Here is a 16,029-nt window from a genome sequence, read left to right as displayed (position 1 = left end):
ATCTGTGTTCATGTTATTAGATACGGATAATATGATATTTTTTGATGGAGTTTTGTTCTCTCAGCTGGGTGGTTTGGTCGTGGAGCTTTCATCGTTCTTCTGAACGACATCAGCAGCACAAACTTCAGATAGAAGTGAAGTGTTCGAATTTCTCCATATGTGTTTCATAGCTTGTTCTGTGAAACGCTGTGAAACACATATGGAGAAATTCGAACACTTCACTTCTATCTGAAGTTTGTGCTGCTGATGTCGTTCAGAAGAACGATGAAAGCTCCACGACCAAACCACCCAGCTGAGAGAACAAAACTCCATCAAAAAATATCATATTATCCGTATCTAATAACATGAACACAGATGAACACAGTGATATCTCATGCAGAATCACTTTGACCAAAAAATAATTCACATGTTGTCGACACAATCAGACCTACTTTTGTTTACGTTTAAACATACATTTTGTCTTTTACTCTCCACTGTTTAGACTTGTGTTAATTTCGATTGCTTTACACTAAGTCATCGAACGTTAGAAATTTTAATTTCTGTGCATTGAAAATTAGCCAATACATTAATTTTTATGTTTCATATTTTACACTCATGCTCAATGTATTCGAAATTATCAAGAGAAACCTTAACAATTGAACTTATAAATAATCAACCTGTTTTATGTTTGAATTTGATGATTCTGTGGAATATGAGTAAAATATTTCATCGACAAATCAATATTATTCATACTGTCAATCACAACGTCTCATCATAGATGTAGGTTCAGACAGTACTTTGCTAAAGACATATAGATATTTGATTGAACAATATTTAAAAAAATTATAAACTAAACTATATGAGTCAATATCAAACTCAAGTTTTTCAATATCCTTACGAATAATGAATGAACAATTAGTAAACGATTAACATGAATTTTCTGTTTGATTTCGTTTATGTTACTTGATCTACCAGCATTTGAACAGTGGTGGTAACAAATGACAATTATGCATAAACTTGAAGGAATTTATTCCAGACACTCATTTATTCACACATATGTTATAATAAGAATCGGAAAATGCAGGCGTCTCAACTCATAGTATTACTCGTTGCGTTGATACACATAATCCTCAGTAAGACAAACAGACATTGGATAAAGTAGTGGGTATACAGATATACATATAGCCACTCATGAAGAGAATAAGCATAGAATTATATTGAAGAAGATATATGAAGTATACGTGCTTTAGGTCAGCGTTTCCTAGTGTGGGAAGAGTATAATTATTAAGAATGTTAAGTTCATTTACATTCTACCTTCATTTTAGTCTCATCTATATTGTTTTCGTGTATTGTTTCAGACTACTAGATAATATTCAGTAAAGAGTTTATTATTAATAAATTCAGAACGTATGGTATAAAGCATATTGACTCGTTGTGTGATAACATTAAGTATTTACTAAAACTAATAACGCTTGCTATATTTATCGTTATAATTACTCAACCCCAACCCTTGAAACAGTAATTCCCACTTAAGTAGATTCCTTAAATTTTTATAAGCAAAGATGGATAGTGGTTAGCAGTGGAATCCAGGACATGTGTTTCATCCTATTGATTTACAATTTTATAAATTGCCATATTGTAAATTAGAAAAAAACAGAAGCAAACAATACTATTTTCAATTCGATAGTTTCGCTGATTTTTTCTGTCGCAAAACTATAAAAGTGACCTCTCAAAAAGATTATGGATAAGTTTTACTTTTGTTGCCATTACATTAATGATACTTTCATTACTGTAGATCAGAACAATGGAAAAGAAAAACTCTTAGATCTATTTAACAGTAAACATTCAGCTATCAAATTAACGCGTAAAGAGATGCTTGATAATAGAGTACATTTCCTTGGCGTTTTGTTAAACAGAAAAGAAAATAATTTATACGAATATTTGTCAAGATTAGAACGAATAAGTTGACAGAAACTGGGCACCAAGTAAAGAGAAGTCTTTAGATGTGAAAATTATATTTGAAATAATCTCAGCGATTGAAATTTGAATAATTCCAACGTTTCGTCCAGCTAATTTGTCTGGACTTCTTCAGGGTAATAATCAAAATCAAAACCATCAGAGAAATACATAGCTTTTTAACAATCATAACTATACTGTGCTACACCAATCAAATTTGGATGTTGGTTTTTGTAAAAGAGGATAAAATAAGTCAGTTAACTACAAGTCATGTGAAACAATTCAGCGACATGGAAACAATTAACTGAATAACAAATTGTATGTATGTGAGTGTGTAGGTATGTATGCATGTGTGAGATTAATGTTCGGTGTTGATATGTTATATATGAAGGAATAAATAAATAAAAGTGCAAGTTCAAGGTTGATAAAAAAATTTTGATTGAAATCATGAGTCAATTGAAGCTAGACGACCAGTGCTTCCAGGTTTTCCATGGTGGTCTAGCTTCAAATGACTCATGATTTCAATCAAAAACTCAACATCCTCCACAACACCTAAACTGTTGATAAAATTGTTAATGAATCATCGATGTACATGTCAACTTTCAATCGATGAAATTATTTCAAACATAATTTTCACATAGAAAAGAAAATAGTTCTAGTAGTAGAAGTATGTATAGGTAAGTTCTTCAGCAAGTCAGTATATACATTTCTTGAACATTTTACACATTTACTAGGAGAGAAACCTGGTTAGATGTCTTACAAATAGAGCTTGGAAGTTATGCACAGACGACACTGTAAACAAGAGACTACAGCTAATTCATAATGCGTTGATTGAAATTGGTCATACACAGGGTTTTCTAAAAGAATACATTCATTGAATAAACAGAAAAATACCGTCATCACCGGCTTGGAAGAAATCCCTCTTCCTAAAGCTGCAATTCAACGGAGAGTTAATTGGTGATGTTCTACGGGATAGACTAACTAGAGCAGTGAAAAGAATTTTCAGTACTGCTAACCTCTGCTTATCGCTCTCGACCCGATCTATGATGATTCCTCAACTAAAGGATAATTTACCTAGTTCTGTTACGTTTGTGTGTATCTATGAATTCAGCTGCCCCTGTGGAGAAAGCTATATTGACCGCACAAGCAGACAACTAAGCCAACGAGTTAGTGAACGCCTCTCTTAGTGGTTAGTAAAGGGTATCGTCAAAATCATACATAGCTCTGTTCTATTACACTTGATCGATGGCAGTCATGTGATAGACAGAAATAGGTCATTTAAAGTAATTTATCGTATTCCTACTAGTTTTCCTTCTTGGCATTCGATCTCGTCTCTTATACATGCCAGAAGCTATGGTAAATAAAACTTACAATCCAAATCTTTATATTCATGAGGAATTTTTTAATACCTTCATCTTTTCTTTAGCCGAATCAGTGAATGATGAACGAATTCGTTTCCACACTTTCGAACATCACATTATGTGACGAAAGTTATAGTTTATTTATTTATTCAATGGATATCCTACAGTTGACCAATTATCATTATAAATCAAGGGAACAGGTTTCATAAAGTACTAGTTAATTCGTCATTCGATACAGTCCAAAACCGAATATTCAACGAAGACTCTCTGCATTATCATTTCACTTTGAACTATGGTCAATTTGCTAATTATTTCTAGTTTAAGCATCATTGAATTTTTATTTTAACACTGATTTGTTTACGAAATAAATCTCTCATGCTCTGATTTGATCTGAATCAGAGACTTCAGTAATTCAGGTTTTGTTAAGCGTACATTATACTGCCAAAACGCCTCTTCGAATTACCTATGATTTTTTAACATCGACCAACATCTTTAATAATAACACCTACCATTTGCTTAATCGAAAAAAGAAGGCATAATCTTGACGATACCAAGGCATTACTTGATAATATTTCCCAATATACAAATGTTCAGTGAAAATCAATCTCATATCGTAAACGTGTTCTGATGAAATTATGTCATATACAAGAACGGTTATATGCAATGTGTGTGGGGTAAATGAAAAAAAAAGAGTAATACTTTGCAAATGTGTATTAGGTGGTCTATAATGAATAGTTTTTTTAATGCTATTCAGAACAAGCTTTGTATTTATTTATGAATACACACACGGCTCACTACGCTATTAAGGAGCATGTGATGAATAGTGTTGATCATCGAATAAACTGATTATCAGATACATATGAATCACATCGCTATTGTATGCACCCACTCAGTTTAAAACCTATTCATAACGTAAACAAAGGTAATTTGGAATGGTATAAATAAAGGTGAAACATAATCTATAAGTAAAGATGTCCTCTTTTTGTTTATACGGAATATTGTTCCTTATATGTGCACAAAGTGTTACATCATTTCGAAAAGGTTAGTTATTGTGAATTATTTTACATGTAAATACATTGTGATTATGTATCATATGGTAATCCATAGATAGTTTTCAAGGCTGGTAAGGTATTGTGGAGCGCATTTATTGAAATTTTCTTCCCGATCATCATTGATAAAATGTACGAAATTATTATTTGAATGTAACACCAATGATTAGGATTTCTAAGCAAGTCTACAGTATTTAAATATTCAGTAAATAAAGAACAATTTGCGTGATTCATTTGGGTGAACTAAAGTGAATAATTATCACTTATTATAAGTGCATTGGCTTCTGAATAATTATCATCCCAAACTACTGTATGTGTTATGTTAAAGTTATGTTACATTAAGGTAGTGTGTGAATTAAGGACTTGTGAGATATTGTATAAATTACCACCGTAATATACAATTTACAAAGCTGTTGATGATAATGTATCATTACACTAAAAATGAGTGTTATTCTATGTTACTACTCAACTTACATGCAAAAGTCAGTCCATTTGTAATATGAATATTCAACATTAAATGTTTATACTCAATGAGTCTGTGTCACCAAAGGATCAGAAAATGCTTGTGCATAGTCACTAATGCTAATTCGAATTCATAAATCAAGTGTACAGCAAATTTGACAGTTCACCTCGAAGACCTATTCAGATTTGTTAAGGATCCAACTGTACAGGTGATAAATAGTGTAACACTAAAAAACAATCAGACGTTTCACAGAAAGGGTTCGGTCTTAGCTGTCAACGTTAGTGAGCCGGAAACTCTGGATACAAGTTCTTCTCTGGTTGGGACAATCATAGTCTAACAAATAGCTCAGTGATAACTTTACTGATTGTGAAACTGAGTGACAAAGCTCTAAATATTACAAAATACACCAGTTCCATTAAAATCATAGGAATGTCTTCTTGACAGATGACCAGTGGCGTAAAACACTCATAGAGTCTTTGATCCTAGCATCCCAACCATCGAATATCAAAATACCGTACACCCAATGATGATGAACTGGGATCGGTGACCGCATTTCGAACTAGCTTCCCGAATTTAATAGACAATAATTACGAGATATTCGTTATATTTAATACTACTGGGCGATCGACAACAGTTTTTTATTGATACCTATTTGATGATTAGCGCCGGTCAGTTTCAAATGAAATCTACACCTAAATTATTGCTGACTTAGCCAAAGTAACAAGATATCTTCCTAATAATAAAATACTTATTTTATTTATATTCCAGGAAGTTCGGTCTGCCTTTTAGATTATGATGAGGGCATATGCAGAGCTCTGATAAAACGTTTCTACTACGACAGAGTAAATAAAACGTGTGAAGTATTTTATTATGGTGGGTGTCTTGGAAATAGAAACAACTTTCTAAGCAAACAAGAATGTGAACAGAAGTGTAATGGGACGTAAGTATTTTGTCAAAATGAAGCATTTGATGATTATATCATGGTCTTATGCTATGTCAATACGAATTATGAATATATTTCACCACACAATCATGCTAATTAGATGTTTCAACAGAAAACACTCCAAATATGCGCTATAACAATGCACTTAATTGCTACCTGATATCACATGTATAATAAATCGAAACTACTATTACGATATGGAATTAGGGCATTTTTGTGTTCTTTGTGGTTTTACCAAACCACGTTTTTTTGTGTGTCCAAGTACATGAAATGCATACTTTGATAGATAATTATGACTAGAAGCTGTTCTTAAACTTAGTGGCAGTCACGTGTTTAGTATTTATGATCAGTATGCTTGTGGTTGGTGTCATCTAAAAATGTAAAATAATACAACTCCTCTTGTCCGGAAGATTTCTAGTGTAACTAGGATACGGAGCGTGCCACATAAATAGGTCGTGTCTAAAGTTCCCCAAGCCATTATCTTTTGAAGATGAAATCAGACTCTCAGGTTGTCAGTATTTCAGCAATTCACTCTTTGTACCAGGCAACAACAGAAAACATTATCTTTACACGACGTAGGTTACTAGAAAGTGACAGGTATCAACATTCTTTAAGCAGTACCACGGATTAGCTTTGCTCAACCAATTAATTTTACCACTTCCCATCATTTATACTATTCACACAACCGACAGCACTCCTGTGGACTCTAATACTTCCATGCCCACCATCATGGATAACAGCCTGTGTTCATGAATGACTTTTCTGGGTCTCCACGTATTGTACTTCTGATTACATCCCGAGACATTCAATTTTCTAACAGATATCTCAAGTTAGATTTTCCGAATCCAGTTCCATCGGTGTCTACTGTTCACGAAGTCCTTATGCGGGTTCTCTGTATGGCTGCTTAAGCTCATCGCCAAGGTAATATTAACTCTCTAAGCATCTCATCATTTGTTTATGTGAAGAACTGAAAGAAGCTACTTGTTACCTCGCCTGTTTGCATTTACCTTCGTCTTCGATACTCAGTATACCGATTCCTTTAGAAAACAAGTATGTATTGCTTGTTTTATGAGTAAAGTGAGAACGCTCATGATAGAGGCATACACAGTCGTTTCTTCCCAAGCCCTATCTGATTACTGATTGGATGGCGTAGAAGATGTGGTCTACGGCAAGGTTTGTGAATTACAGTTTTATGTACCATACATTCTCCTACGATCCTCACTAATTGTTGTATGATCTCAATGATGTTAATTATGTAGGGTAAAATTATCCGTTTGCTGATTTTTGCTGTTAATTTCGTACTGAATGGTCTGTCTGATACACACTTGATGGTGACGTTTAGTGGCTAATCGGTTTCCTGTAATACATCTAGTAGGTATTTACTTTCATTTTGTCATGCATTTATAGTGGTGCTGTGTTGGCTTTACTATATTCAGTAGGCTTTATATGCTCTTTATTGGTCAGTCATTATTGTTGTAAAAGATTACTTGATCACTATCAGTTAACCTACCATGCATGTACATATCAACTTTTCCGGTATTGAACTTGTTATTAGTACATCTAAGAATGACGATTTGTTACTCATCTTATTCATGTATGTTTTATTATTAAAGATGATCTAGATCGAGTTGGTTCATTTTAATGATAATAAATGTGTGGTATGAGCGCAATACCTAAGTTGTAGATTTAATCACTGGAGAGACTAAATTTTTTCTAGTCAACAGAATAAGCTGCTGGTTAATTGAAGAAAGATTTCAACTAACAAATTCTTTTTAAAAAATGTGTTCCACAGATGTAACATGTATACCATCTATCACATAGAACAAACACTTCTGAAATCCTTATCATGAGCTATAGGAAGTCCTCAATCAACCTACACATATTCACAGCAGAAAAACCTTTCTATTTTTAACACCTTAAGTACTAGCATTTTTTTCTAGACGAAAATGAACAATTATTGTGTTCCATTCTTCAGAGTAACACTAATGGATGTTCTTTATTTTTTGTAGGATTTACATAAAAGAAAATTCATCCGGTGAGTGTATCGATTTTCAGATATTTATTTAAATGTAGTACATCACATGATAAACTAGAGGAAGACAAATTAGTTTTTTTGTACTTGATACGTTACAGAAGAGAACATTGTTTTCATATGCACTAAGTTCTACTTAAGTTGAAGATATTCAAGCTATTATGGTTCTACAATTTGATATTTAATGTTTTATTTACTATGATATAATTATTGCGTTTCCTCTCAGTAAGCATATGTGACCCTTTACTATTGGATAATTCTTCATCATCTCAACATCAAAGAGTTTTGTACCGATTCTTAGTGACTTGTTTAGCATCTATCATACTTCAGTACTTGTTATCTGCAAATTATTAATCAACACAGGTATCTTAACGAGTGTCTCAAATGGCTGTATTTAAAACCAAATTCATACATATTTAATAGTCACATTTGTGTGATGCATTTTACATGTTATCAGTGTCTATAATCTCGTAATTCGAATACTTGATACACTGATGAGATAGCTGACAGAATTCTACTTAAGGAACTAAATAAACACGAAGTCTATATGTTGCAAACTACAAAACTAGTTACATATGCGGTGAGCAGTTACAACTATCGCTAACAACTGAGCGATGCTGTCACAAAACAATGAATCGTAAATAGAAGTAAAATGTTAGTGTCACACTATAATATATCAATATCATTTATTTCATAACCTATCAATGATTAACACCGAAGTACACTTGTAAAATAATAATTGAAACTCATATATTTTAAAGTGATAGATACGTTTAATAGTTGAGATCGTGAGTCAATTGAAGCTAGATCATCATGGAAAACCTGATAGCACTGGACGGCCGTCTCGTTCAGTGCTTCCAGGTTTTCCATGGTGATCTAGCTTCAATTGACTCATAATCTCAACTACTGAAATTACTACAATCTCCACAAAACCCCTTCTGATAGATAAGTGTTAAAACAAGCACTTTATTTCAAAAATAACCAATAGAAGCAAAGTATAACATGAGAAACATAATTTTCTACGTAATACCACATTCATTACGTAACCTGTGTTCTAATATATTTATAATAAAGGAAGATATTACATTTCTTTTATGTGAGTAGATTTATTTCGTTTGTTAACTGTACTTTCCTGTTTTTCTAACGATTTTGTAGAAACAACTAGACAAACGGAAACAACATCAACACCGACCGACCAATCAGGTTCATTATATGATTTTTCTAACGTATTTTATGTTAAAGTATTGTTTCAGGCCATTAGTGTATCATTTTCAGGTTTCTATGAATCTATCTAGTTGCAAGTTTATTTTATATTTTTGAAATATGTTAATCCAACTGCAAAACTGACACTATTTCCTGTCATATAAATCAGGACATAATATAGGAATCAATTGATAAATAACGTTGTTGGGTGCCAAGTTGAAATATTATTGGTTCCCAATAATTTACATGATACCAGTTCCAATAGTCTATATGAATTTCATTCCTGCATATCTATCAATATGATCGTCAAGTTTCACCTATTATGGTTGAATAGTTGACACTTCAATATATCTTATGCTCAAATATAAATACAGAGGATTCCATTTTTGTTGTAAATGGTATTGTAGAGATATTTAGTTAGATATTATAAAATGGATAACTAATGTCATTTGGGAATACAATTTCAGTACTTATGGTGCACTAAAAATCACCTTCCCTTCAGGATTCCAAGTTAGGGCTTGCCTTGTGATGCAGTTTGATGATTTGCGTAGTGTATGTCCTATCCATTTCCATCGTGTTTTCCTAATTTCTTCCTCAGATGGAAGCTGGTTTGTCCTCTCCCACAGAAGGCTGTTGCTGATGGTATCCGGCCAATGGATGTTGAGTATCTTGCGTAGACAACCATTTACAAATACTTGCACCTTTTGGATGGTGGTTGTTGTAGTTCTCGAACTTTCAGCTCCGTACAGTAAAACCGCCTTGACGTTCGTATTGAAGATTCTCACTTTGATATTGGTTGAAAGTTGTTTTGAGTTCCATATGTTCTTCAACTGAAGGAATGCGGCCCTTGCTTTGCCAATCCTTGTCTGTACGTCTGCACCTGATCCTCCTTGTTCATCGATGATGCTTCACAGGTATGTGAAGGACTCTACATCTTCCAGAGTTTCACCATCAATAGTGATTGGATTGCTGTTCTACGCTTTGATTTTGAGGACCTTGGTTTTCCCCTTGTGTATACTGAGGCCTACTGATGCAGAGACTGCTGCTACACTGGCTGTCTTTATCTGTATTTGTTCATGTGTATGCGATAGGAGGGCTAGGTTATCTGCGAAGTCCAAATAGTCTAATTGATTCTGAGTTGTCCATTGTATTCCGTGTTTCCCTCAGATGTCGAGGTCTTCATAATCCAGTCGACCACCGAAATAAAGGGGAAGGGAGAGAGTAGACAGCCTTGTCTGACTCCGGTCCTTACTTAGAATGCATCTGTCAGCTGTCATTTAAATGTAACAATAATTGATAAAAATATATTTTCTAATGTGCAGCTAATATTTGTACTAATGTCATGAAAAATGTTCAAATTATTCGACCGAAATCAAAATTACCATTCTTACTTTCATTTTTGATTATCTATTGATAGAACTAATTGTCTTAGTGTTTATAGATAAGTAACTCAATCCTAATTACAAATGATTGATACATAGATCCAACTTACCTAATCGATTCTCAGATGTGATACTATGTAACGTTTGTAAACAACTTAAAACAACTTCAGTCTAATACTATTTACCATAACTCAATGATGAACATGAAAGGGTACATTCTTTTCATGAATGTTATCTTGTACAGTAGGTTTTGTAAACTTGTAATTAATAATCTAGTTAATATCAATAATACTTAATTCTATCATTGATTTTTAATCAATTTCAGATAGTACTGAAGCAACAACCCCTACTCAGAAACCACTTGGAGTTGGTGCTAAAATATTCTTAGGTATTCTGGATATAAAAAACGGACTGTCCAACTTATTCAACAAAGTCAAAGGTGGTAAATAACATGAATATCCTCAATAATAACATATTGTATTCTTTTTTTTAACAAGTAACTAAATCATTCTATATAACAAGAATATTAGATAGATTATAATTTGATATACATGAGATCATCAAAGGAACTGAAACCACTAAATTGTAGCAATTTTCATAATAAACATGTTGAATGTCCAATAATCACCATGAAGTAATTGAACATCTTTATTGATCAATACAAATTCGGAAGTGAAAACTTTTAGAAAGAGACTAAAATTAGTGATTCATTATTGATTATTTGTAGAAGTCTTAATTGATTAAATGTTTTGATAAAACTTATCTTTTGATTATTCTTTTAGATCTAACATAATCAGTAGTCTCCAGATCTTCATAGAATATTCTAAAAATCAAAGAATATTTGAAAGAAAAGTTGTTCTCAATAACCTCATCATTAGGTTCTACAGTTTTAAGTTAATAACTATGACAAAATAAGTCATTCATAAATGAATTTGACAATGTGACATACTATCATTGATGAACGTTTCCATCTGTTACGAAATAAACACTTCAAAATACATATTAGTTGAGGTAATAATGATACCAATAATAATAATAATGACATTGTGTCAGTCAGTTAGTCGGTAACATCGTGGAACTTTGTACGTAAGTACATCAGTTCGAGTTGCCATACCACATTAGCAAAGAGATACAAGTCTCAATTCAAATTCCGTAGTGGTAGAGGTTGAAAGACTATGAGCAGTAATCAGAAACATAAGGGTTTGAAGATGTTATTCAAGCAGTATAATCCAATGAGATATATTTAGAAAGAGAAAAAAGGGACATTAAGAATTCAGAAGATTAGAATTTGTGAGAACACAAAGAGTGGATGCACCTGCGCCATTGACACAACTGACGTTGTGTCAATATATTATATAATAATAGAAGTGTTTCCAACGTAATTACGATAGAAAGAAACGTTTATGTGAATTGGGAAAGAAGAATGTGTAGATTATGTAAGAAAGGAATTGAGAATTAAATAAGTTGTTTATAATTTCAAGTTTAGGTATCTGGCGTTCCAATCTTTGATCAATGTCAATATAGAGGCTGGATATACATCTTCTGAACAAGTAAATTAAGCTTTCTGGAGTTGATTCAGTTAGCGTCAGCTAATTAGAAAAGTAGTAATGTGGCTCCTTTAGGTATTTTGTTTGGAACTTGATATATAAAACAGAGAAAGCTTCATCTATTTTATTATGGTGCTTATGACTGACTATGTGAGAAAGAATGGTGCTGTTATTCGATCTAATAACTCCTTTTCCCAATCATGTGGGCACTTGTTCACGAACACCCAATGATTAAACCATTTGAGTACGTCCTATGTAACTAGCTTCATAGAAACTGATGAATTAATATACTCACATGAAGTAGCCACCATCGGTCACCTACCATTGAATTGTTGTGTAAGTGCTGGTTTGGTTGCGAGAAAATGTTGGCTTGAAATTTTGATTATACATATTAGCATAAAGTTGAAGAGCAATTTATATTACGAAATACTATTAGATGCAATAAAAGCCCAGTATTCGGATTCGTATGATTTTTGTACTTCACGGAATTTATCAATTATCACTAACCATAACAAGTATCATTTATAACACGATTATTTTTGTATTTTACTGTGATAAAAATGTTTTGTCTCATCTTTAAATCTCCCCGGTTTGTTCAATGAAATCATTAGTTTTAAAATGGTAATTATTGGTTACATATTTCTAAAAAGTAATATATAGGGTAAATATTCCTCCATTAATCACCTTTCCGTCAAACTATGAACGTAAATAACCTACAAAGTATTCACTCTATTGTTTCGAACGTTGTCATGGCTACTGACCACGTATTCTTGAGCACGTTGTATCTGGTAATGTTCTAATCATTTGAAGCTTTGAAGAGCACCATCATAAATTATAAAAGGGTGACATACTTCCATTATGCCGTTCTTAACTCTGATTTCCATAAGAATCAGAGGCCTTACATAAAAATCATTCGCAATGTCATAAAAAGCGTAATTTATTAATTGAGTGAGATTAACCTTAAATTGTAGTTTTAAAAGCTGCGATTTATAATTATAAAACCAATCTTCCGTCTGATATTCACTCGAAATGTGGACGGGCAAAAAGAAATATTCAGGAATAACAGTCTTTGGTAGGTTCCAAAGTTATCTTATAGTTGTTGCCAGGTGGTTGCCATCAGACAACAAACTCTCCAGAGTCGCTAGTGATAACCATTTACCTATTCAACTCATACAGCGAAGCATTAAAATAACTGCATTCCTTTGTTCGGCATATATCAGAGTAATAATGTAGTACTGTTTATAGTTTCACGCGTAACATGGTGTACAGAAGGATGTCTTAAACTACGTTGGCATCATCCGCAGCATATGAGTTTCAGATCGAAGTCTTCAATTGCATGAATAAGTAAATGTCAGTAGACAAACAGTCTCAACTATCGAACAAATGTTGATTTGGATGTCACGCTAAGTCATGAGGAATATGATGTTTCAATACACCCGGAGAAATCCAATGACAGAAACAAAAAAGACTAAGATGATCATGAAAACACACCGTGTGACATAGCATCTTGCTCAGTCGGAATGATTAAGTAGTTGGAACGAAGAGACCAAGCGAAGCCTGTTTTTAGGGCCACGCAAAGTTTGATTTCAATCGCTAATTTTAATTAAATCAATAAATTACTGTCGTTTTCATTGCATATACGTTTTCTGTATTTTCAATGACAGTTCGGCCGTTATTGCATGTGATGTTAAGTATCCATGGTCTATTTTTACTGTTGAATCTTTTCCTTTTCTTATATTATCGATATCCGAATTGACATCGCTCTTATGTATTCAAAAACAGTCGGCATGAAAAATTCTGTGACTGCGCGAAACCGATTACACTGTAACAATTACATTTTGAGAATAACAAATCGTAACACTTGTATGACATAGTTAAATGCTTGACGATGTTATCGCAATTTGTCTGTTGGTATTATCTGGACATAATACTCGGCAGATTAATCATATCTGTTTAGCGTAATGTGAAAAATAACAACACAGTCATTTGAAAGTACTCATTTTTTTTATGTCTTATACACGTGCAACTATATGCTTTTCACGTATGAAGACATAAGAATACTTTCAGCCGTATAATTACAGAACATTTTTATCAGCGCTCAGGCTAATTTGTATTAGTAATGGTTTTGAAAATAAATGTATTGTTTGATTGAGTTATCTTCTCGTCTACTCAGAAGTACATCTAGGAAGGGAAGCTGATCGTTCTTCTCCTCTTCACATGAGAAACTAATATGGTTATGAAGAGTGTTAAATTTATTCAATAAACAATACATATCCTCATTTTATTCACAAACAACGAAGATATAATCCACATATCTTTAATAAAGTGACATGTTTTCGATTAGATCATTAGCTTAATATAACACATAGTTCTAATAGTCTTCCTCTTATTACATTCTCGAAATTTATCAAAGGAACTAATTGTTTTGAATACTGATCCATTTTAGTAGTAGTGTGGTGTGTGCTACTTATATTGACATAAATAGTATATGATGTTAGTCGTGAACAGAAGGTCTGACAGCAGAGAGACAAGAGGATCAAGCATTAGAGAATGGGAACAGAATGCAATTTGTATGAAAGTGCAAGAACAATGACGTCTGAGTCATTTTAAATACATTGAATTGTCCCCACTGGTGTTCTTTTTCATTACAATAGTAGTAGTAGTAGTAGTAGTAGTAGTAGTAGTAGTACATGTAAAATTTAATAACAGTTAATCTAGAAACTATGGATTTTTCATGATCATATCAAAATTAAACTTTAATACAACCAAAAAACTATTTCTAAAGTTAACATCATTCATATTTATCAGTTTAATTGTCGAACAACAACAACAACAACAACAAAAGAAGTCATTAATATGTGAGACATAAACCTGTTTAGTTACGATTAATACTATCTGTATTGTTCATTGTCTATCAAAGATAGTTATTATTGTAATGTTTAACTGTTACAGATCTTATATTCAATTATTCATATATGATTACAATTATGTACATAGAATATGTAAATGTCCCTTGAAATAATGTTTAACATTATAAAACAGATGACTGAAAGAAAAGGAAAAAAAATTGATTCCCGACGTCAATAATAGAAATTTATGAAATACACTACATGTCATTATAATGTTGAATATGTCTACTTTACAATAAACTGTATATGACGTAAAGTAGACAGTAATGATTTAGCCATATTCGAATATATTTTTTTCTCTTCATATTTCAAATATTATGAATGTTTGAGTTGTCATGTAGAAATAAAATTGAAAAACAAAACAAAATTAAGGTAGTGATTTTGTCTGATTGTATATTTACAAAACATTTGTTATTGACAATACATATAAATAAACATAATTATACACTTCCTAAATACAATAACTGATTTACATTGTTGCATATACAATGATGTTTTCTTATCAATAATTGTATATTGGCCAACTACATAGGTTGAACGATTTGTAGTTGAAAGCAACTTTTTTTATGTTAGAAGGGATTTTTTGTGGATATTATTAGTAATTTCAATGGTTAAGATCATGTGTCAATTGAAGCTAGACCACCGTGGAAAATCTGATAGCACTGGATGGCTGTTTCGTCCTATTGTGGGATTCACTGAAGACAATGATGGATGTGTCGGTCAATTTCGTGGATTGGCTGAAGTTAGATGTTAACACCGTTGAATGCCGAATCAGTTAAGCGCTCATTCGCGAGACTGATAGGTTCTGTGTTCGAATCTTGCGGGGCGCGGGATTGTGGATCCGCACTGCTGAGGAAAAAATGCACGTCAAGTGGTTCCACGTTTTCCATAGTGGTCTAGCTTCAATTGACACATGATTTCAACCGTTTAAACAATTTTTATGTCAATGAATTCGTGAAATTTTACAACAACTATATATTTAGCTATAGACTATTGAGATTATTGTTGATACCTTGTCAAAGCGAAACAAAATGACTTTATTGTATTAAGATTTACTGTTTGTAAATATCAAGTAGGTATTAATATTATTCGCCTTTTTCTCTTAAATCATTGTTCATTTGCGAAAGCGTAAACTTTTATTCTTTCATCAATCTTTAACGTCTTACGTTAATATTATCTACCCTATTCATTATCTTATCACGATG

General features: G+C 32.6%; 1 protein-coding gene across 1 annotated transcript; it reads left to right on the top strand.

Annotated features, from left to right (window-relative positions):
• The first annotated feature begins 4,138 nt into the window (after positions 1-4,138).
• On the top strand, positions 4,139-11,175 carry MS3_00006882 (uncharacterized protein). The gene is made up of 7 exons (XM_051215123.1): positions 4,139-4,218; positions 4,268-4,337; positions 5,577-5,748; positions 7,761-7,786; positions 8,939-8,986; positions 10,694-10,864; positions 10,899-11,175. The coding sequence occupies exons 2-6, from the start codon at positions 4,268-4,270 to the stop codon at positions 10,816-10,818; spliced, it is 441 nt and encodes a 146-aa protein (XP_051068302.1). The 5' UTR covers positions 4,139-4,218; the 3' UTR covers positions 10,819-10,864; positions 10,899-11,175.
• Positions 11,176-16,029: the final 4,854 nt, after the last annotated feature.

Source organism: Schistosoma haematobium, chromosome 2 (assembly GCF_000699445.3).
Source record: "Schistosoma haematobium chromosome 2, whole genome shotgun sequence".
In the NCBI taxonomy this organism is placed as follows: domain Eukaryota; kingdom Metazoa; phylum Platyhelminthes; class Trematoda; order Strigeidida; family Schistosomatidae; genus Schistosoma; species Schistosoma haematobium.
This window is presented reverse-complemented; position numbering and strand designations above follow the sequence as displayed.

What these genes read in the sequence shown, in the direction of transcription:
- MS3_00006882 (XM_051215123.1), top strand. Translation starts at nt 4,268, where the DNA reads ATGTCCTCTTTTTGTTTATACGGAATATTGTTCCTTATATGTGCACAA. An exon ending in GAACAGAAGTGTAATGGGAC is followed by an intron (nt 5,749 to 7,760) that starts GTAAGTATTTTG and finishes TATTTTTTGTAG; the next exon opens with GATTTACATAAAAGAAAATT. An exon ending in AACACCGACCGACCAATCAG is followed by an intron (nt 8,987 to 10,693) that starts GTTCATTATATG and finishes AATCAATTTCAG; the next exon opens with ATAGTACTGAAGCAACAACC.